Consider the following 24,858-nt stretch of genomic DNA (forward strand, 5'->3'; position numbering starts at 1 on the left):
GTGCTGCCACTTGCCTCCCTAAGCCATACTCCATGTGAACCTTTAATCCTTTAATCTGGCATTTGTTCTGGGCATTCAAATTGCTAATTACATTACAAAATAAAGCTCTTGTGTGTCTGAGAGACAGTCTTATGAGAAGGTGAACTTCTTGTCACTCTGGAAGTGTTAACCTAAAAATGACTGACCACCATTGCTATGGATATACTGTTAGTGAGAGGTTTGGACTAGAACTCTAACTCTCCTTCCAGCTCTGAGTCTGTGAAATTTGATCTAAAACTAATTCAGTTGTTTTCAGTCATGACTGACTCTTTGTGACCCCATTTGGGGTTTGCTTGGCAAAGTTACTATTTTATCAATTCCTTCTCCAGCACATTTTGAAATTCCTCCATTCCACATTGAGGAAATTGAGGCAAACCAAATTAAATGATTTCCCCAGGATCACACAGCTTAATAGGTGTCTGAGGCCAGATTTGAACTCGGAAAGATGAGTTTTCCTAATTCCAGGCCCGGCATTTTATCCATTGTGCCATCTAGCTGCCCAAAGCTAACATATTAACTATAATAAACATTTAATGATTAAGTTTAAAAAAGTAAACATAAGTTTAGAGTAGCAGAGGAGATGGGCAAAGAATTTTTGCATAATCCAAATACCTGAAAAAAGAAAAAAAAATCTACTATTTTCTTTGATATAGATTGCCTTTCAACAAGCTTGGGTTGAGATTTTCAAAATAGTACCGGAGGCCTTGGAACCACCTTATGAAAGTTTTGTATTCAATGTAAAAGGTACTTTATTGGCAACTACTATGCTTCTTACTTCCCATTTCATTGGGAAGCCTTGAAAATAATTTCAGATCTTCAAGCCTACCTCTCCTGCCTCCATCCAAAAAAATGCTAAGACAAGTATAAACTTAACTAGACAGATTGATCTGTCATAGGACATTGGATAAAATGCTAAAAATACAAGGAGTATTGTAGTGCAGATGTTAATTAGTCAAATTCAGTGAGGGAAGCTTGTCATATTGGAAGCAAAGAAAGCTGAGAACCACCTGTATGCATGCATAAATAATTACAAAATACTTATATTTCCCTCTATTGTGAGACAATGACATTTTCAGAATTTTTGTGCCTGTTTTCCTTTATTTAGGTTATCTATCAAACTAATAAGAAGCATGATGGCTTTTATAGTTTTATTAAATGTATATTTTTCACAATGTGAAAATTATTTGAGTGAAGAGTGTTTTTTGTCAGCTTAAAAGTAACATACAAAATATGTTACTTGATTTCACACATGTAATGATAGAATTATAGGTATGAAGCCAGGGAAGTCTTTAGAGGGCATCTATTTTAACCCTATAATTTTATAGATGAGAAAACTGAGATATAGAAAGATTAAATTATTTGCTCATCTATACTTCCTTTATTTTATGGCCTTATTCCCGGTTCTGTCTATTACAGAATTAATATGCAAATTGAAAATTTTTTTGGTCCAAAAATCAATTTAATTCTATAAAAATTGAGCCACTAGCGCCACCTTCTGGCATGATTATTATGTTACTCAACTATCTGCTAATGGGTGCTTTAATATTTGGATCCTACACCATAACCTTCTGCCTCAACCAAATATATCTCACATGAGAGCATATTATTAATATTATTAGAAAATTGGGCTAAACCTAAAATACAAAATCCTCAGTTTGTCATTTAAACCTTCAGTAGGATTGCTTTAATCTCCCGTTCCCAGTATATTTCATATTACTCCCCAAACTGACTAGTATCCAGGAGGCTGTTGCCTGAATTTGATTTTTCTTTTTTCTGTCTTTCTGCCTCCTCACAGGCTGTCCTTCATGTGTAGGACTTGTTTCCTATTCATTTCTACCTTTTAGAATTCTTAGCTTTCCCTCAAGGTTCATTTAAGATGCTATTTACTACGCAAGGCTTTTCCCTCTGTCCACAGTAGTCAATTCTTTCTTGTTCCTTAAATTGTCTTGAATTTATCTATGTCGTATCACTTCCCACTCTTAGTTTGTTTTCATCATCCTTACACTTGACCGAAGTTTCTCTCTCTAAGGTTGCCTGCTAAATCCCAATGCCTTTTCCCAATCCTTATCCTCACCAAAATCCCCTGAAATATTTTCTTTTGTCTTGACTTCTGTTTAGGAGGTCATTTTCTTTCTTTTTTTTTTTTTTATTTAATAGCCTTTTATTTACAGGATTTATACATGGGTAACTTTACACCATTAACAATTGCCAAACCTCTTGTTCCAATTTTTCACCTCTTCCCCCCCCCACCCCCTCCCCTAGATGGCAGGATGACCAGTAGATGTTAAATATATTAAAATATAACTTAGATACACAATAACTATACATGACCAAAACATTATTTTGCTGTACAAAAAGAATCAGACTCTGAATTATTGTACAATTAGCTTGTGAAGGAAATCAAAAATGCATGTGTGCATAAATATAGGGATTGGGAATTTAATGTAATGGTTTTTAGTCATCTCCCAGAGTTATTTTTCTGGGCGTAGCTAGCTCAGTTCATTACTGCTCCATTAGAAATGATTTGGTTGATCTCGTTGCTGAGGATGGCCTGATCCATCAGAACTGGTCATCATCTAGTATTGTTGTTGAAGTATATAATGATCTCCTGGTCCTGCTCATTTCACTCAGCATCAGTTCGTGTAAGTCTCTCCAGGCCTTTCTGAAATCATAGGAGGTCATTTTCATGCAGCTATTCAAGATCATGAGTATTCAAAACAAACAAGACTGTAATCGATTGAATATTTAAGACGTTTGGAGAAGGAAATTTTATATTCTTCCTTAGCCTTTTCCAATAGTCAATAAATCTTAGAAAGATTACAGAATCTCAGCAATGGAAGATATCTAAGAGACCAAATAATCCAACCTGTAACTGAAAAAAGTCCCTTTAAAACATTTCTCACAAGAGGCTATCCCGCCTCTGTTTGGAGACAGTTAATGAAGGGGAGTTCACTACTTCCTAAAAGCTGACTTTTATATCTTTAAAGGTACTGTTAGAGTAGGAAAAAATGGAAAGGAGGGGTGGATTTGGAGTAAGATTCAAATTCTGCCTTTGCCACTTGTGTGATCTTGAACAAGTCAATTTCTCTGGGACTCAGATTCCTTATCTGTAAAAATGATTTCTTCATTTTTGATGATTTTGAATGATTTCTTAATCATTCTATGTTTCTTCTAATCCTAAAATTCTAGATTATTTCTAATTGTTAGAAAGTTTTTTCTTTCATTCAGCCTATAAAGTCCTTACTCTTGTTCTGTTATTCAGAACAACCATATGAATCTCTTTGAGAGGACATCTATTCAGATTCTTGTACCCAACTATTATGTCTTTTCTAAGTTTTCTCTTCTCCAAGTTAAACATTTCCAGTTCCTTTCAGTTCCAAATGATCCTCCAAAGTCACGATCTTAGTCCCTTTCTGCTGTATGCTTTCCAGGCTATCATTGCCCATCCTATAAAGTAATATCCAGAGTGAAACATTGTATTCCAAGTGTAGTTTTGGTCTGATCAGGGCACAATCCTGTGAGACTGGAACTTGTCGTCTTCATCCTTTGCACTGGACTTTTCATATAGCCCAGTTTTGAGCATTAGCTTTTTTCACCATTGCATCACAGTTAATTCATATTAAACTTGTAGTTTAGTAAATCCCCTATTTTTTTTTTTAAATAAACTTCTCTTTACCCTTGTCTCCCTAATCTTGGACTTGTGAAGTTGATTTTTTTCCTATTTAAATCATGAAACATTTATTAAGTATGTCAGGTGCTGAGATTTAAAAAGACAAAAATGAAATACTCTTTGTCTCTGTGAACTTACATTCTACAGAATGGAGAATGTACATTACATTTTACAGAATGGAAAACCTCTTTACATATATATGCATATATACAACATATGTATATATAAATGTACATATAAAATTCAATATTTTGAGTGAGAGGAGGTCACTAACATCTGAATAGATAAGGATAAATTTCCTGTAAGAGATAGCATTTGAGTAAGTGCTTTGAAGGAAGCTAGAGATTCTAATGGATGGAAATGAAATGTGAGTATATTCCTGGACATCCTATTCAAAGCCTGAAAACCAGAGGTGGAATGTCCAGTATGGAGAAGAGCAAGCAGAACAATAGGGATAGAACTTAGAATCCATTCAGAAACAAGTATAATAAGCTTATACAAATAGGCTCTGGCCAGATCATCAGGAACTTTACACAAGAAACAGTGGGGCAAGAGGGAGACATTGGAACTTCTCAAACAGGCAAATGACATGATCAGACCTGTTCTTTAGAATTGTCAAATTGGCACCTGTTAGGAGGAATAATTGGAGAGGGTCAAGCCAATAAGAGGCTATTGTAGTAGTTGAGGTGAGAGATAATGAAGTCCTGAACTGGGCTGGTGGCAATGTTAGCTGAGAGTAGGGGTTGGACATTAAATACTTCATGTAGTAGAACTGATGAGACTCGGCAACTAACTGGATATGAGTTAAAAGAGAAGAAAGAGTTGAGGATGATTCCAAGGTTACAATCCTGGTCCCTCAACAGATACAGGGAAGGAAGATAAAATAATATTTATATTATTTGAGCTTCCTGAAACTCTGTTACTTTCTTAGAGGGATATTCATGAGAATTTTTGTATACTAGTTATTAAATTTCCTACTGATGATCAAAAGTTAATGAGAACATGTAGAGCCATTCTGGTAAAAGAAGGGATGATAATGTAATGCCCTAATGATATGTTCAGGTTCCTAAAACCCATTTGGATCCACCTTCTCAATCACTACTCATAGGCCCCTGTTCTTCTTTTGAAACCCACCTCAACTAGTCAGAATTAATCATGATATTGAAGCAACATTTGCTCAAAATAAAGACCAGCTGCATAACAGATAAAACTCAAGCAGCAAATACTCTTGCCACCTACTTCCCAAACTGTAATCTTCTAAACTCCCAAAGAACAAGTACTGCTTTCAGAACCTCACTTTAACTAATAGAACAGGAAAAATAGGCTTGTGAGTCTTTTCTTGGCATTCCCCAAGCTGCTATATAAGACCAATAAGCTGGATTTTAAAGTAGCATCCAAACTTTGAGTGTCAAGCAAAGAAGTATAAATTTTATTCAGCAGGCTATACTGAAAGATTCACTGGTTATTTTGTGTTGTTGTTTTTAAGTAAAGAAATAACCAAATGATGCATGTGGCATAAGCCAGATCTACATAAGGAAGATTAGTCTGGCAGTGGTATGAAGGATAAATTGACAAGAAAAGAGAGTGGGGGTACAAAGATCTATCAAGAGGCTTTAGAAATAGTTGAAGCCTTTCCCATCACAATGGCAATAGGAATAGAGAAGAGGAGACAGAAGCAAGGAAAATTGTAGAATAAGAACCAATTTGGAATAACTCTCATTCAACATAAATTAAAATCTTCCATGTATATGATATTAGGAATGCAGTTGACTACTGGAATCAGTAATTTTATGCTCACCATTTCCATTATTGACTCAGTAAATAGATTTTGTTCATTATCAACTTTTCAGCTTTTCTTGCCTTCCATTTGTGGTCAAGTAGAAGAGCCTTCCAGTTGGTCTGTCTCTCTGTTGTACAATTAATTTACTACATAACCTATTTACCATTTATGTACCTACCTATTTTTGTGATTTGTCTACATGCAGGAAAAATGGTATTTTCTGTATATGTTAAAATGTTGAATTATTTAGTAACTTTATTTGTTACAGAATGGCATTTTTCCTTGAGGAAGTAATGACTTGTACTAAGCACCTGCTGGAGGTGATAGCTGGTTGGCTACCTCGGCATTTCATTGGCGCAATCCTGGTCTCACTTCCGGCCCTTGCAGTTTATTCACATTTTACCTCTGAATTTGAAACAAACATACATGTAAGTCAATTACCATGCTTGATTATCTTAGTTGCTTGGTTCTAGTGGGGCATCTATTATCTTTTCATCTATAAGGCAACTTGGATACTTTGAGGCTACTTTGGGCATTCTTTTAGATATCAAGAGCCTTTTTTTTTTTAAACTTCATTAAATATATGGTCCCTTCTAAAAAGTAAATTTTTATCCAGGATAGATATTTAGAGATAAAGGTTCAACTTCTATTCTTTGTATATAATGCTCCTTAAATTTTTTAACTGACTTATAAATTCTACTTCAGCACTTGAAGAACCTCCCAAAAGAAAAGTACAGTTCAATTGTAAAAGAGAAGTTTAGAATTATTACAATTCTAATATTCTGATATTTCAAATTCAAATACTTTATCCCAAAGGTCCAGGTAAAAACTCCAAATTCCCATTTACCAAATACTCAATTTAATAAATAAAGTATTTTTATAAAGAAACTATAGTAGGCATTTAGTACACTGATGACCCCTCATAAATAACATAGATCTGGAGTGCAGCATATATCAGCTATTAATTTATCAAGAAAAGAACTTCTAAATTGAACTCCACAATTTGTGAATTGATAACAACTTGAAAATTGTGTCTATTTCTAGGGCAAGCTAATGTAAAATAAGCATCTAAGGGATGATTGCATTTTCATTCTTTCAGAGCCAAATTATAGTTTGATTTATCCATAGTAGGATGCTTTAAGAGACAGCATCATAATTATATAGTGGCAACTCTGAAATGATGATGCTTTACACACAACATTTTTCTTTGCAACAGCATTAGATTTAGAATATCTTAGAAAACTTAATTTAGACTTGTCATTTTAAACTTGTTTAAAAATCTAGGTAATGAACTTCATGATAAATGATCTGTCTGGAAAACTAAGTCACTATGTATAAAAATAGCATTTGCTTTTAGCAACTTAATCTCAAACTTAATATATAAGTATTGAACAAAAGAAACTTTTAAAAATACTTAGTAACAGAATATAATATTGTCAAAATGTCTTAGAGAAGCGTATTGAAAGGACAGAAAGAAGATAAATGATTGTGGACCAGGTTTGGGGGGGTGGGGGAGGGCATGACATGACATTTGAGAAGTATTTGAATCAATGGCAACAAACTGGGGAGGAGGGTGGAGTAAGAGCATGAATAAAAATTTACTAATAGAAAGCATCTGGTAAAGTAAAAAGGGCACCAAAGTAGAAATCAAAGACCTGGGTTCTAGTCCCCGTGGTGCTAGTAATTGGCTATATGACCTTGGGCCAATCCTTTCCTCTATGAGACTCAGTTTCTTTAATTGTAAAACAGTTTTAAGCCCATTCTTGTTCTAAATCTCCATGTTGTTATTTGGCTTTATAACTTTTCAGGAGAACTGTTTTTATTTCATATAATATTCACTGAATATTGTTACTCAGTTAAGCTTATATAATAGGAAGTTCTGTTGAAATTTTGAATTAAATTTGAAATTGCTTCTTTTTTTTTCCTTATTGCAGTATACCATGTTTATGTGCTCTGCAATTCTGATCACCATTGTGCAATACTGTAATTTTTGCCAGCTAAGTTTCTGGATGAGATCATCATTAGCAACAATTGTGGGAGTTGTGCTTGTCATTTTACTCTATGTCTCTTTGTGTCCAGACAGGTAAGTTATGGTTGTAACAGATCAAAGCAGTCAATAAAACAAAATTGCCTACAGTATCAACTGTTGCTTCTGAAATAACTCTTAATTCAACACAAATTTTTTTTAAATGGTGCATATAATGTCAAATTTGTTCATTGTGCAGGTTAGGCTTATTGAAATGTTTTTCTTCCCTCTTTTTTAGTCTTTGTTTTAAGCACTCTCTGAAAAGGGAAAATGAAGACTATTTTGAGAAATGCAGATGATATAAACATAAAGATATCAGTAAAAATTTCAGTCCAAATTTGTTTAACAGTATTTGCATCCTAAGTCATTTGTCCATGCTCCCTTATTACCTGATAATCCCATTGTTGGAAACTTACCTTGAGAGTGTGGTAAATATATATTTCATTCAAAGATTTTCATTACAGCATTTTTGTCATTGCAAAAAAATGGGAAGTTACTTAAATTTAACAATAGAATAAAGATTAAATAAACGGTGCTACAAGTCTTGTTTGTAAATACTTTTCTTTTTTTTTCATATGACTGAACTGCATTTTAAATGTAAGATCCTTGAAGAAATATCTCCATTTATTGTCTTCCACAATTAACTGATACTGTCAGCTTATAGACTCATAGATTTAAAGCTCAAAGAACTCTTACCTCACTGAATCCAGTACTTTGTAGAGGAGGAAACTAAACCCCAGACTTTACTTACTCAAAATCACACAGTATGTGAAAGATCTAAGATTCAAACTTACATCCTCTCAGTTCAAAGCTCTTTGCCCTATTCTATGCTGCTTCCCTATTCAAATGGAAAATCATCAATAGAGTTCACAGTTGGGACTTCAACAAGAAGTCCTTGTTATTCTACATGGAATAAATACTGCTTTAGCCCATCCCCAATTCTCTCCCTCCTGCCTATCTTGACAGAGTTTCCTGGGAGTCATTGGACAGAAGTAATAGAGTGGAGCAATAGTTTTATCTTTGCCCTCAGCAAACTTACAACTTTTTCCTTGCTTTCTTCTGTCTTATCTGATCCCTACCTAGTCTGTCTTCTCTAAAGAGAAGATAGAAATCCCCAAAGAGAACCACAGAATCTCCAAATTGGCAGGAATTGAAAATATAATATAGTCTGACTCTTACTTGAAGTATGTCTCTTATGTGACATTGCTAATAAATGTTTGCTTAAAGACCTCTAGTGACTGGGGATTCTTCACACATCAGCCCATTCCTTATTGGATAGCTATAATTTAGCTGGGATGGGTAAGAAATATTTTCATCATATTAAATCAAAATCTGTCTTTTCATAATCCTTGCCAATTCTGATCTCTAGGAAAAAGCAAAATAAGTTTACCTTCTTCTGCATTATTTTTCACATATGGTTTCTTTTCAGTGTGAAGCAGCATGATGTAATGGGGAAAAAAATGGCATTAGGAGGTTAACCACCTAGGTTCTAGTACCTTTTCTGTCACTGCTATCTGTGATACCTTGGACAAGTCACATTTTCTTTCCAGGCCTAAATTTTTTCATCTATAAAAATGAGAATTGAGCTATATCAGAGTTACTAAAATCTTGAGTGTGAGTGTCACTAGAATCAAATTAAAATGTAATTGGGAAATGTTTAGCAAAATAAATAAAAATACAATGAAACCAAGATAATGTTAATTTGTGGTTTTCTAAGTCAGCATGCAGCCTTCAGGGATTTGTTTCTATTTGAATTTTAAGTATTGAACTAGATGATCTCTAAATTTTTTTCTATGATCCTATGGTCTATGAGCATATTTGAAGCACATAGTAGGTGCTTAAAAACTTGTTGAATTGAAATCAGGTGGGTTTTTTTGTATGTCAGCCTGAAATACCTCAAAAATACTTCTGTAATTCATAGGTTCCCACCAGTCCCTCTCCCTATCCCAGTATTTCTAGTAGATTAGGTGAAAAAGCCAAAAAGCTAATTGAGGGAGAAAGTAGCTGGGTTTTCAAAAATATTTTCAAACCTGCTCAGGTATAGGTATCATTTTTTCAAATAAACCAAAAAATAAGGTCTTGTTCCAAAAAGGTTTGCTAATGAGAAATGTACCCTATAGTCATGCCCCCTTACTAAGCCTGACATTCAAGGCCTTCCATAATGTGACTGCAGCCTACCTTTTTAGTCACATTTTACACTATATCCTTTTATCTGCTTTCTGTTCTGAACATGTTGATCAAACAGTCATTGTTCAGTCTTGTCCCACCTTCTCCCTATTTCTGTGCATCTAAACATGTCTTGCTTTGAAACAGGCTCCTTTCTCATCTCTGCCAGCCAAAATTATTCTCTTCCTTCCAGTCCCAGTCCTTGTCCCTTCAGCTAGAACTTTTTTCTCTCCTTGAATTCTTCCTGTTTTTCTGTGACCTCCCTTATATAATAGCTTTGGTGTTTATGTCCATTATCTGATGGTAAAAGCCTTGAGAGCAGAGATTATTTCTTTATCCTCTGCATCTATCATATAAAATTTGCTTACTAAATACTTATAGAATTGACATGTCAAAAGTGAATAAAGATAGAGTAATACTATCATCTTATGTGGTCAGACCATTGATTTAGATAACAGGATACTCCCTAGGAATGATAGAGACCTTTTTTTAAAAAAAAAATGTTACTTGCTTAGATGGTGAGAAAAGATCTTCTTTTATAATATTGGGATATTCTTGGTCTTGGGTGCCTTTTTTAGCCCTTCACTTTTATGAATGAAAGGTGATTCCTTCTCCAAATAACTGTTTTCAACTTTTGTTTTAAGGATTCTAGTTTTAGTTTTTCCCTGGAGCTTTGTGTGTAAAGACATTTGAGGTATTTAGCCACTAGCAGGTTTTGTGTTCTTCATCAAAGTGAGGGAAGTTAGTTATGGGTTTTTAGATATCTTTTCTGTGTGGGTCTGCTGCACACAGTCAACTACATATTTTCAGAATGTGGTAGGGAAGTCTTCATACAGTCTCATTGTTTGTACCTTTAAAAAAAACCCAATTACTCTCAACCAGGAATTTTGGTTAAACCATATTAATATAATATTGTCTTTATGCTAACCATCTCAGTGTTTCAAAAGGTAGATAAAATTTTTAAGTAATCATCAAGTTGCTTTCATCAGTATTTGCTTTATTTTTAAAATTCTGTTTTTCTACGTTTGTATTTCAGTTCCATAGAAACATCCCACTTAGATGCAGTACAGAATTTCAGGTAAGCTTTATATATTGTATATATCTATGAAAAATGACAGTGGGGTATGGTGAAAGCAGTAACTACCTTAACAGGAATTGTATGAAATTTTTATTTGACTATATTCGTTCATTAATAGGGAGAATTTGTATGGTGGTGGGAGGAAGGTTGAAGAGAAGGGCACAGGGAGCATTCTGGAGGGAAAGTAGATGGTTAGTGATAGTGATACCAAAGGAAAAGAAAAGAGCATCAGTGAAATATTTTTAAACTACAAAGAAAATACTTCAAAGGAAGACACAGGCAAGTAGGGACTACTTTAGATTATCATGCTAAATTTAATTATTATTATTATTTTTATTTTTATCTTTTTTTTGCTGAGGCAATTGGGGTTATGTGACTTGCCCAGGGTCACACAGCTAGGAAGTGTCAAGTGTCTGGGATCAAATTTGAATTCAGGTCCTTCTGACTTTAAGGCTGGTACTCTATCCACTGCGCCACCAAGCTGCCCTGAAATTGTCAGCACTCCTTTATAGAAAGAAGAGTTGCATTCTAGCCACGTTGGCTATAGAATTAATTGTTTATGTTAAGCAATGACTAAATGTTTTAATTATTTTTGTCTGTCATTTAAAAAAAAAACAAGTATGCATTTCTACAAGTTTTGCTTTAAGCTTGGTTCTCTTTTAATTGCAATACATACAACACTCTTCTACCTCTTGTCAGAGCCATTCCCTTCCTCCTCATTTTTTTTTCTGAAGTAATTGGGGTTAAATGACTTACCCAGGGTCACACAACTAGGGAATGTTAAGTGTCTGGGGTCACATTTGAACTCAGGTCCTCCTAATTACAGGGCTGGTACTCTATTCACTACATCACCTAAGCAACCCCTTCCTCCTCATTTTAACCTAATTGTGTGGCAATTTCTCCTTTAACTCAAGGAATTATTCAGGACTTACCATCATCTCCTAAATCATATTTCTCCCTATATTTTCCTTCCTACCTCTTCAACTACCTAGCATGGATCCCAAGGACAACTCCATGTTAGTCAGTTTCAAAGACTGGATTGAAACTGATTTACTTAAGTAATGAAAATCTTAGCAGGAGCTATCCCAAAATCATTTGGGCAAATAACACAAAAATCTAGGTATACTCTTGTTTCCTCCTTTTTTCCAATGACAAATAAGGTATAAATAACTGTGATTTATTTTTTCAGTTGATACATTTTGTTGTGAAAAACTAGTTATTTCCCAATATACAAACCCCCATTGTTACCCCCCCCAAAAAAAAAACACACACACACACACAGAAGGCTAAGTAGAACTTTAGTGATTTAGACTGATAGTTTATGACTTGCTATTTTTGTAGGTTACCATTTAACAGAATGTATGTATATTTTAACCTTAGTACTTTGACGCTAACAATATTCCTTATATTTGATCTAAGATTTGTTTGCTTTTACTGATGCTTTAATTTGCATTATTGTCAGATTGTATATTGTTCTTTGGGTTCTGTTTTCTTTACTTTGTATCAGTTCATAAAAGTTTTTCCCAGACTTTTAAATATTCATCTTTACTTATTTCTAATATTCTTTTATAGTCTTATATTACAATTTGTCTAGTAAAATACAATTTGTGTAAAAATATGCTTTGTTTCCAGCTTTTTGTTATTATTATTAGTGCTGCTAAGAATATTTTTATATAGGAAATCTATCTTGCTGTCATTAAGTATAGGGTATAAACCTAATAAAAGGATAGTTTGATCAGAGAGTTTGAATATTTTAAATAACTTATTTTGTCATTTCAAAGTTTTTTTCCAGAATAATTGGAAGAATTCACATTTTGTCAATATTAATTGATTTATTCAATAAATATTAACTATATACTACACACAATAAATTATACTAAATAGTAGGCAGACAAAGATAAAAAAATCTTATTTTCTATTGGGGGAATATACAAATCTAGTAAATGCAAGATCATTTGAAGAGGAAGAATACTAATAATGCATTGGGGAGAGGAAAGGGGACCAGGTTTGCTGAAGGAGGTTGTACCTGGACTGAGCTTTTTTGGTTTCCACTTATAGGATTTTTTTGTTCCTTATAGCTGCTCAAGAGGTGAGCATCCCATCTCAGTCCAGAAGTCAGGAGGAGAGATAGGAGGGGAAATCCAAACTATCAACAACCATACAAAAAAATGGTCCAAATCACTAGAGAAGTACATTAAAACAATTCTGAGGTTCTATCTTGCAATCATAAATTTGGCAAAAATGACAATTGTTGGAGTGGCTGAGATAAAGCAGGCATGCTGTTTTCCATTTTTGATAAAACTATGAATTGGGCATAGTGATTTGAATGAAAAAAGCAATTTGAAACTATATTTTAAAAAATCACTAATCTACGTATATCCATTGACTCAGTGATGATTCTACTGGCTTTTGCTCCAAAAAGATAGAAGAAAAGGATCTGCATGTACTAAAATATTTATGGCAATTCTTTTTGTAGTGACAAAGAGCTGGAAACTCAAGGATGTCCATCAGTTTGGGAATGGCTAAACAAATGATAAATGTATGAATGTGATGATATATTATTATACCATAAGTAATATTTAAAGGGATGGATTAAAAAAAAAAACTTGAGAAAACCGATATTAACTGATGCAGAATAAAATTAGGAGAACCTACAAAGCAATTTATTCAATTACAGTTTTGTGAAGAAAAACATCTTTGAAAGATTTAAAAGAACTATGATTAATGCATTGGCAACTACTTACCCCCTTTCCAATAAAAAGGTGATGAACTAAAGGTACATGGCATACATAGCCAATGTGAGAATTTGTTTGGATTGAATACATATTTATTATAAGAGGGTTTTTTTTTTCAGTTGGGGAAGAGGGAGTTGGGGAAAAGGCTAGATTGTGGTAAGGTTGCCAAAAGAAAAGAAAAGAAAAGAAAAGAAAAGAAAAGAAAAAGAGGGTCATTGAAGAAGGTTCAAGTGCACAGAAAAGAGCAAAAGACCTAAAGAAAACAAACAAGTGGGACATATTTCAAAGTTTCATGTTGAATGTATATATTTAAGGAAAAGCAAGTTGTATTTAATAGAGATTAGCAACTTAAAGTTCAATCTTTTTTCTGCTCTCCTTTGAATATGGAAAATGGGTATTCAAGCTCATAATTATTTTTTAAAAAATAAAAAACAATGGGTTGGAGGGGGTGGAGAGAAGCAGAGGCAGCTCTGGTGGCTACCCAATATCAGCAGCATATCCATCAGTTTTTTAACTACTTCTGATTATCATCGTCTAAACTTGGAGCTTGCTGGGTCACAGATGTAAGGATCAATGGACTTCAGGTCTGTGTATCTTCTTCTGTTGATATGGACAAGACAGACAACCTTAGTGTTCTCTTCTGATTTCTTTATCCCCTCAAAAACCTGTTTTAAAAAAAAAAGCCCCAGCAAGCCAGAATGTAAAGATATCACTAAATTGTGAATGTGGGGCTAGTGTATGCTTGAAGCTTCTGTCTCTATAGCAGACCTTATAAAGTGGGTGCTGTGTTCTCTCCCACATCAAATATTTTGCAACTAAAAAAAAATCAGCTGAAGTATACTTGCATTTTCCAGTTATATAGCACAAGTATCAAAGGAACATCAACATTTTAATATAACAAGAATAATTATCCCAGCATTCTAGGTAATCATCCTATAGAATCAATGATCGCAAATTTTCATTAACAAAATGCATAGGAAGCATTGCATAATACAGATCATCACTTGATAGGACAATTCACTGACTAAATAGGTAAATTACATGAAGGACATTTTACATTCATTTACATAGTGTTCAGGCAAATAACCATAAGTTGAAGAAAAAAACACTAGCTAGCTTTAATATCAATAGGTCTATAAAGAACAAATATAAATATGAACATTAGCATATGCACAAATATACAGTGAATAAAACAGTACATAGCTAATATATTTTATTATACTAAAGCATTAAATACACAAACATAATAAGCATTTTACTTTTCATGCAAGGTATACTTTACATGGGCAATCTATAATGTTTCTGGGCTTTATGTGTAACTATTTCCAGTGCACTGGTAAATGTTATTCTGGATACAATTTGAATAGGTCTTTTTCTCTTTTGATCTCCTGACCTCTCTGTTCCTATAAGTGAGTTTGCTGATAATATGAGCTTCATCATTATATTGGCTGTCAGCATTTCTTTGCTCTGTAGGTTGTCTCTATGCTTTAGGAATCTATATAGGTAAAGTTCTAGGCAAGAAAAGAGTTGCCCAGTGAGGTGTGTAGGCCAGTTTTAATGGTCTTGTGATGGAGAGAGCCATCTGTACCCAGAGAAAGAACTATAGGGACTGAGAATGGATCACAACATAGTATTTTCACTTTTTTGGTTGCTGTTTGCTTACTTTTAATTTTCTTCCTCATTTTTTCCTTTTGATCTGATTTTTCTTGTGCAGTATGATAATTGTGGAAATATGTGTAGAAGAATTGCACATGTTTAACATATATTGGATTACTTGCCATCCAAGGGAAGGGGTGGGAGGAAGAGAGGGGAAAAATTTTTTTGGAACACAGGGTTTTTCAAGGGTGAATGTTGAAAACTATCTATGCATATATTTTGAAAATAAAAAGCTTTAAAAAAAAAGAAAGAAAGAAAAGAGTTGCCTCTTAGTTCAATCCTCTCCCCCTGTCTGAACTGAGTTACCCCTCAATTTGAGTCAAAGTGGTTGGGTAACAAAACAGAGTTGCCTTCCCTAGAAGCATCCCTTTCAGAGCCAGTATAAGGTTCGTAACATTCCCAGACAACTAATAGGTGTTCTCTTTTGTTCAGAGACCACTAAGGTAAGTATCCATAGATTCTTTTTATCTGCTCATCAAAAAGTCCCATCAATTCTCTCTTGGGCAATAAGTTGTTGCAGTGAATTGCCTCTAAAGTTCCCCTTCACTAGGCTACTCTGTAAACAGGCAAGTTGCCTAGTCTCCAACTATCTTTGTCAGGATTAGCTTTTCATAGATCTGCTAACTGCTCTTCTTGAACATCAAAGCTTCTCAATAGATCGCTCTCTCTTTGCTGGAATTTTTGACAATAGATTTAGGCATTATACTACATTTTATTTCAGAGCTCTGGTCTGATTGTGGCTAGTTTGATAGCCATTTTTCAGCTTTTTTCATCTGAGAGTTGTACTAGTTATAGATATGCTCATCATTTTGCTCCTCTGAAATTCCAAAGCACAAGTAAATGAAATAGTTCTTAGCCAAATACTAGTAGATATAGTATAAAGCAAGAACTCTTATAATATACACAGTTTCTCTTGTCTGTTTCTTTTCTAGACAACTGTATGGATACTCAAAATGTGCAGATATTGAATCCTAGATTGTTGTTTGCAATATCTTCCTAGTATTTGTGGTAAACTTGAATTGGTTTCAGCAGATACTAATAGTTGAGAGAGAATTTATAGACTTGGACATGCTAAACCCTTAGTGTCCCACCTTCTTATTGATACCAACAACTTCTTTAGGGAATTTCAAGATCACCTTAATTTATCTCAGATATAGGGAGTCTCTGTTACTCCATCTTACAGTTTTAAACCCATTCAAATTCTATAAAGGTACTTTCCTTAGATAATAAAGGTACTTTCCTTAGATATCTCTGATAGAATGATTAATATGGTAATTTGAGACCTACTGTATATATAGAGGATCCCTTAGAGTCCAGATGGAATAGATGTGTAAAGAATTGATAATGTTGATTCATGAATATTACTTTCAGCATTTGTTGTGATCTCTTCTGATGCCATCATTTCTTTTCTCCAGTACTAATCAAATTTCTTATTAATTTTGAACTTTGGAAGCTCTATTATGTCTTTCTGCCTTTCTACCATCCAAATAGCTCTTTGCTTAGATCTAGAATTGGAAGCCTTTCCTTGTTGAGATACTGTGTACCAGATATATTGGGCAAGAGTTAGTTTATCTGCAACTCAAACTGCAATGGCTGCAGCAGACACAAATTTTTCTCATTTATTTTCTGTTATCTTTTTAGTGGCTTCTTTATCTGGGCTTTGAAGGTCTGAGTCATATGCATTGATAATTTATTTGGGTATCAGGTCAGTAGTATTTGCTAAAAATGCCCTTTGATTGTCCCTGGCAAGTAATTGCGTCATATCCACCATCCCCCTGCTTACCATATCATATTAAACTTCAAGATCTGTTTCCTTTTTCATTTACCTTTACTAGGAGATCAGGTTTGTTTTTTTTAACTGTTCCATCTTTCTGTAGGCTTCTGCTGTTGAATCTTCTCATGTAATATGATCTCTGGTTTGCTTCCACTGCCCACACGGGGAGGATGCTCCTTAGCCAGTCAAGATGCTGGAGTCCTTTATCTCTGTTAGTATTTATCCTATTTTTGCTAACTGTGGCAGTAGGAGCCGTTACTTATGATCAGGGATGGGAAGGTTCAGAGTAATATTTCAGACCTCTGTGTATTTGCTTCAGTCTGATCTCATTTGTTTTCTCAGGTCCTTCCATACCTCTCTTAGTGCTTAAAATCAAAAGAGAGAGATGGTTTTTCATCTTTATATTGAACAGTGGACTAGATAAATACAATCTAACCTTTCTGTAAGTTTTTACCACAACCTATTACATCTTTAGATTTTGCCATTAGAACCTGTATCAATGTGGGACCTTTTCCTCTAAGACTTTCTGTCAGAATGACTCTCTTTTCTGACCCTTTTGCTTGCCAGTGCTGGGGTGAATCTGATGCTTGGCAAATCCAATTCTGCAGTTGTTGTTCTGCTGGAGGTCACTGTTAATGCCCTTCAAAAGACTCCTAACTTGTATCTGACATGTCTCTTGTGTCTGAGGTCTGGCATTAACCTTACCTACACGGGAAGTGTTTTTCTTAAAATTAAGCATGTCTTTTAATTTCTTTTTTCCACTAAAGCTTCTGCTTTTAGAGCAATTCCATATCCTCAGAGGCTAGCTTACAGATTAATTCCCAGATCCTGTTTCCTGCTGTCAGAATTTTCTCCAACAGGAATTTTTGAATGATCAGATGGATCTGGTAACTTACCAGTGTTTGTGACTCACTTCCTGAGTTATTTCCTCTGTGAGCTTTTGGTTTATCTTTGTCAGGCCCAAGCCTCTATGCCTGCTATTTACTTGTGATGTCCCTACACAGTTTCATTCTGCTTCTATCCCCAGCACAAAGAATATTTAAAATTAAACAACTAAGACATAAAAATAGCAGGGGGTGGGAGGGTGGGGGGAGGGGAAGGTGAAGAGCAAAAAATTCTTTTGTAACCTGTATCAGCAAAATCTGATCTTGGAACAAGCTCAGTTCAAACTTTTCACTAAAATCCTAGTATCACACAGATGATTAAAATAACCTTTTAAAAATAATAAAATAATTTTTAAAAACATTAATTTCAATAAGAGAAAGCGGGGGGACGGGGGAGGGAATAAAAAGATTAAAAATTACTTCCCCAAACCAAAAGTCCTTCCTATAAGGAAGTATATGTGTTGTTGCTTCCTGCTTGTAGGGTTTTGTTTCCCTTGTAGCACATTTACAAATGGGTATCTTATGTGTAGCACGCTTGCCCCTTTAGGAAACTTGCCCTATTTGAATTTAGCTCACTTTTGTCTCAAGGAGTTATCTCATTTAGGTCTAGGAAAATATTGGAGTAGGTGGAGAGGGACAGAGGCAGAGACAGAAGAGAAAGACAGAGACACAGACAAAGAGACAGAGAGACAGACAAAGAGAATCATTCTCTCTCTTGTTTATGGCAACTTGTGCTTTCATAGAGGGTATGATATAAATATACCTCCCTTGCTTTGACTTCCAATGGGATCTTCCCTTTCTCCTGGTACCTAAAGTTATGCTAAAAAATAAAAAAAATAAAAATTTAAAAGGTTCCATCTCTCTTCACAAGAATCAAAACATCTCAGATCTTTATCTGAACTACTGTTCTTAATCACAACAGATAAGGATTTAATAGTTACCTAATATGTCTTTTATATAAATAGAGAGGAACCAAATCATAAATAACAATAATGGCAAGTGAGGAACAATTCATTTGTTCCTAAAAGAAATTGACTGCCAGCTTAATGGCAGTCTTCTATCTTCTTCTGTCTTCTGACTGCTTCTATCTTCTATCACTTCTGACTGCTCTGCAGTCTCATAAGCATAATCAAGTATTTCTCAACTAGAGAAGGAAGAGTTGCTTTCCAGTTTCTGACTCCCATTGCTTGTAGTGAGCACTTGCAAGATCAGAGAGACAGAGCAACCTTCCAAATGTGTAAACAGAGATGGACAGTCTCATTCCTCTCTTACAACTTCTTGGAATGCTTGTCTCTTCTCTTTCATGGCTTTATTCCAGACTCAGCTAAAATCCTACTTTCTGCAGGCTCTCTTTTCTAATCCTACTCACCCTCTGCTAGTACCTTCCCTCTACTCAGTATATATCTTATCTGTACGTAATAATTTACATTATTGCCTCCCTCATTAGAATATAAACTCCTTAAAAGCCAAGGATAGGGTTTTGGTTTTTTATATATATATACCCAATGCTTGTTACATAGCAAGGGCTTAACAAATGCTTTTGATGAACTAATTCTTTTAATTTTTTAAAGAGAATTTTCTTAAAGAATAAATTTTATTAACATATTTTGATTTTTTTACATCACCAAAATTTCTTCAGTGTCTCTCCCTCTTTCTCTCCTAGAGTGTCATTTCACATAAGTAATATTAGAGGGAGGGGGAGTGGAGGAAGGAAAGAAGGGAGAGAAGGAAGGAAGGAAGAGAAAAAGGAAGGAGAGAAGGAAGGAAAAAGAAAAAGCCCAGCAGAACTCATCATTATATTGAAAAAAATTGAAAATATATGTATTACAAAAGGTGCAAAAGGAGAGAGTGGAGATGTTTTCTTGTATCTTTTCTTTGTAGTTGTTTGTCTTTTTTGTTATTTTGCAGCATTCACTTTTGATTTTTTCCCATTTACAATGCTGTCGTATTGTATATATTGGTTTCTTGATTCTGTTTGTTTCCTTCTGCATTAGCCCATGTAGCTCTTTCCCTGGATTGTTTTGTTTTTTTGTTTTTTTTTTTTGTATTTCTATTTGTTTCAGCATAATTATGCTCCATTATATTTATATGTCAGTTTGTTTTGCCTTTTCCCAATCAGTTATCTTCTATTTTGTTTTCAATTATTTGTTATCACTAAAAGTGCTATTAAAAAACATTTGGGTAATATGGGGACTTTCTTATTAGGGGTCTCTTTGAGATATAAATCTAGTAGTTGAATCTTTGGGTCAAAGGATATGGATATTTTAGTCATTTTTTTTGCATAATTACAAATTACTTTTCAAAATGTTTGTACTGACGGTTCTACCAACAGAGCATTAGTGTGCTTTTCTTTCCACAACCTCTAATATTGACTATTGCCATCTTTTTTCATCTTTACCAATTTGCAGAGTGTGAAATGAAACTTCAGAGTTGTCATTATTTGCATTTCCCTTACTAGTAGAGATTTGTAGCATTCTTTTATATGGTTGTTAATAGGTTGCAGTTCTTCATTGAGACCTATTTGTTCATATCCTTTTAACTATCAAAAGCACTGATACAGCATTAAAATTATAAATTAACTTTGGTAGCTTTATCATTTTTATATTGACACAGCTCACAGCTTAGCCATGCTCTGAATAGTCCCCCAGCTAAATTATTCTTTATCATTTTAGAAAGTATTTGTAATTGAATCTATACAATTTTTTGTATGTTTTAGTTGATTGATCCCCAAATATGTATTTTATAGTGATTTGGAATGGGTTTTCCTTTTTCCTTATTCCCTCTTAGATTCTGTAAGGGATAGTTTGATATCTTTTTTATCCATCTTTATGCTTTTTAATTTCTTTCTCTTATCTTACTGATATTTCTGGCATTGATAGAACTATATTAAATAATAGCAGGAAAGTGGGCATCTTTACTTATGTATTTATTTTAAAAATTGCTATGTCGCCATTGCATATAATACCTGCTTTTTGTTTAGATAATTGTATTTTCTGATGATAAAAAGATCCCTTCTGTGTGACCCTGGGAAAGTCACTTAACCCCAATTGCCTCAGCAAAAAAAGAAAAAAAAAAGATTCCTTCATGTATATACTTTTAAAGTTGTTAGTTTTTTAATATAGAAATGAGTGTTATGCTTTGTCAAAGACTTTTCTGTATCTGTGGGAGATAATTATGTGATTTTTAGATGGTTTTGCTTTTAATATATGTTCAGTAATTCTTATATCTCAGAGATAAATCTAACTTGATCACTATGGGTAATTTTTTTTATATTGTTATAATTTTTTGTTAAAATCTTTGTAGCCATATTCATTAGTGATTCCACAGGAGACTACATTGTTCATAATCACACAATTGGCTAAAGTGTGACTCAAAGGTATAGTGAATATGTGATTTCAGACTACATATCATTTGTTGTCTATAAAAAGGTTATTTGGTTATAAAGAGTAAAACATCACCTGAAGGGCTCTCCTCAAACAGAATGTCTCCCATGTACTCATCAAAATTATGTGATTTCTTAAATGATTATACTATCAAAGTATCTTTTTAAATGACCTTTTGATTATTTGTTAGGAAAAATGTGAAATGAAGAGATGTATACTCATCATGTTTTTTTTTTTTTTTTCTTTTTCTTTTTTTTGCTGAGGCAATTGGGGTTAAGTGATTTGGCCAGGGTCACACAGTGTTATGTGTGTGTGTGTTAGGAAGTGTTACGTGTCTGAGGCCAGATTTGAACTCGGGTCCTCTTGACTTCAGAGTTGGTACTCTATCCACTGTGCCACCTAGCTGCCCCATTGTCCATGTTTTTTTTTTTTTTTAATCACAATAGAAGATATTCCATTAAGAATCCAAATTGAAAGGAGATTCCCTATAATGGTGACACTCTCAATTACTCTTATTATGGATGACATCATGCTGATTGCATTTAAGTATAAGACAGTATAGAATATCCTAAGTGAAATACATAATTATGCAGACTTTGGCTTAGCTCTTCAACTAAAGAAACCAAGTAAATGAAGATAAATTTCAACATTAACTTTTGCCAAACCTTGTGTTCCAAATTTTTATCTCTCTCCTCTCCTGCTCCCTCCCCAAGAGAGCAAGCAATCCTATATAGGTTCAATATGTGCAACTTGAAGAATGGCTTTGTTCACTTGGATAGACAACCCATAAAACGGATCTTTTAGTATTTATATCTTGTATAAACACTGTGCTTGAATAGTGAGCTAAATCCAGATTTGAACAAGAGATATTCTATCTATTACCTCACATCTTTGTTTAAATGACTTTTATCTGCCATGCTCCTTTGTAAGAAGCATTAATTCAAATTGTCCTCTTTTCTACTAAATTTCCCTTTCTAGGATGATCTAGACTCTTCTGTCCCTATCTCCCATCCCCCACTCTTTTAAAACTTGGCCTGTACATGAATTATCTTTGGTCTTACAATGAGATTTATTTTTCCTTCCATTGCCCAGCTCAAGGAAATGAATCCCCATTTCTTCCTCCTGCCTGTCCCTTTTTAGGGGAGACCATTGTCTTTGAAGCCTTATTCAAATATCAATTTATGAAGGAGGAATTCTAATGGAGTAGTAAAGGACAGTTGATTTGGTATAGTAGAGGAGCTCGAGACTTGGAATCTGAAGAATGAGATTTAATCTAGCTTCTGCCAGTTACTACCTACGGGCCCTGGAGCAAGCCACTCTACCCATACATAGACCTTTATGCCTCCCCTACAATAAAAAAAAAGAGAGGAGTTTGGACCATCTTTTTTCAAATCTGTGATCTTATTAATTTATCCAAATTTCTACCTCCTTTCCTCCTTCAGAATATTTTCTGTTCCTTTTTCACAGATTTAATCCCACAAATATTCCCTTTTTTTCCAGTTTATTTTGATTAACATTTATTAAGCAACCATTATGTACCAAGCATTGTGCTATGTGCTGAGATACAAATAGGCAAAAGAGATTTACTTAGTCGCAGCAGAGGAAGATATTCAGGTCAAAGAAAGACTATTTAGTTAGGATACAGCATTGATATACGTGAGTGCAACTTGATCATATTGGTGTTGATATTGCTGCTAGTGTGTGAGCCAGAAGCCTGAGGCAGGAACCATGTTATGGTAGCTCTGGCTTCTATACTGAAAACACAAGAAAGCTCTATCACTAGCCTGAGTCTTTAATACTGTGAGCCAAAATGAATCTATCTTGCATGGGGTAAACCCTTCAGATATTAAGCCGACTATGTGAGGGTTGTGGAAATTTAAGAGCAAAAGAGAAAAAAGATCAGTATAGTAACACGGGAATGATTGGATGTGTGGAGTCAGGAAGACCTGAGCTCCAAAGCAGCCTCAGACACTTACTAGTTATGGGATCCTGAGCAAGTTCCCCCCCAAAAATAATTATTGGGTGCCCAATTATCGAGGAGACCCAAATTTTTTCCCTCATTCTCTATTAGGTCAAGTCAACATTTGAAGAACATTACTTATAATGAGATTGAATTAACTTTTTCTTCAGGATTTTTCAAATCCCACTGTGTTCTACAGGGTTGAGTGGGACAGTAGATCTTTGTCTAGATTTCTGAAGGACTGGGAGTTATCTGGAAGTAAAAGTGACATAATCAAAGTCACATTCCTTAGACCCTCACTACCTTTCATTGTAATATTCATTCTTCTCATTAATTATTAATCAATTGGAGTTGATTGCCACCTACCAGGAATACCCATTCTTCCAAAGGCATATAAACATCTTTGGCATTCAAGAGTGCCACTGATCCATTTTATTAATTGTCTACTAGCAATAATTGATTATTGTAAGACCGCGCTAGCACCCAGGGTACCCCAGAATCAGCCGGAGTCAGGATAAGCAAAAGTCTGTCTTTATTCTTGGTCTTAGACGCAGGATTGAACAGGATGGAAGCAGAATCTCTGTGACTGCCTTCTCCCGGCCTACCACAGAGAGTGTGTCTCTAGCTAGCTTTACTCCACCCCTTAGTCCCTCCTACAATCCTCTATACACCAATCATTGATCCAGTACGGATAGTGGAAAGAACCATTTTCCAAGCATATGCCCATAGAGTATTGTCCAATCAGTAGTAAGCTTCAAACGCTCAGCAGTCCTGAACTCAGTGCATTGAATTCAATAATTCCAGTCCTCTACAGATTATGATTAATCAAATGAGTTGCTCTATAAGAAAACAAGAACAGCAACATATAAACACTGCTCATTCCTGAAACAAAGTGAGGAAACTTAGTATTTCTCATATATTCCATCTGACCAATTTGTGGATTTGTTTTAGTTCCCAAGCAATCTCACTTCTCTCCTATCCTTGGCCCCTGCACATCTTCAGAATTTCTTCAGAATTTTTACATCCACTGAACTCCCATTTGAAAAAATGCTACATTAATTTCTTTATCAACAGTATAATTGGGGAATGGATAACCAAAATTTGTAATTAATTAAAAATTAATTTGTGAAAATATATGGATCTGCCTCTGGAACACTTCTTTTGTATTATTTGACCTTATCACATAATTTTACAATCATAGAAATTTTTTTGTTTTGTGTTACATGCTTGTTTTTCTTTTTCTTGTATATTCACATGCATGTATATATCAATGAAAGTTAATATAAATTTTTGTTTCACAAAAGTTAAGAATTTTGCCAGTCTTCATTTACTGAATCTTCATTGTTACAACCAGAATAGTCAGTCAAGCAACTGTGTTGGCATTCTTTGAAAAAGAGTCCATAAAAGTACAAAATGAAAACTATTTCTGATTATTTCAGTTAGACAGAATCAACCTAGGGTAAAACCTATTAGAATAGGCAGATTTCCTCCACACCACAGTAAGAATCAGAGTTTGACTTTAGCCTGGCAGTTGTAGGCAGTTTGCAGTGTCTTTGCTCCAGTTTTCTCCTCTCCATGATATTTTAAACATAGCTGCCAAAATAATGTGTCAGTCCTCACTCAAAAAACTTTCAGTGCTCCTTACTGTCACTAAGTTAAAATGCAAATTTTTTGGCCTCACTTTTAAAAATTTTTCACAATTTAAAA

At 34.4% G+C, this 24,858-nt stretch overlaps 1 protein-coding gene across 2 annotated transcripts in view; it reads left to right on the forward strand.

Annotated features, from left to right (window-relative positions):
* Positions 1–24,858, forward strand: part of ADCY9 (adenylate cyclase 9) — a 176,031-nt gene that overhangs the window by 138,132 nt on the left and 13,041 nt on the right. For both annotated transcript variants that reach the window (XM_023497722.2, XM_003761887.4), the window contains exons 7-9: positions 5,758–5,917; positions 7,424–7,572; positions 10,718–10,759. In XM_023497722.2, coding sequence (XP_023353490.1) covers positions 5,758–5,917; positions 7,424–7,572; positions 10,718–10,759 — 351 coding nt within the window. The remainder of the gene's footprint in view (positions 1–5,757; positions 5,918–7,423; positions 7,573–10,717; positions 10,760–24,858) is intronic.

The sequence above is a fragment of the Sarcophilus harrisii genome, chromosome 1 (genome assembly GCF_902635505.1).
Source record: "Sarcophilus harrisii chromosome 1, mSarHar1.11, whole genome shotgun sequence".
NCBI lineage: Eukaryota > Metazoa > Chordata > Mammalia > Dasyuromorphia > Dasyuridae > Sarcophilus > Sarcophilus harrisii.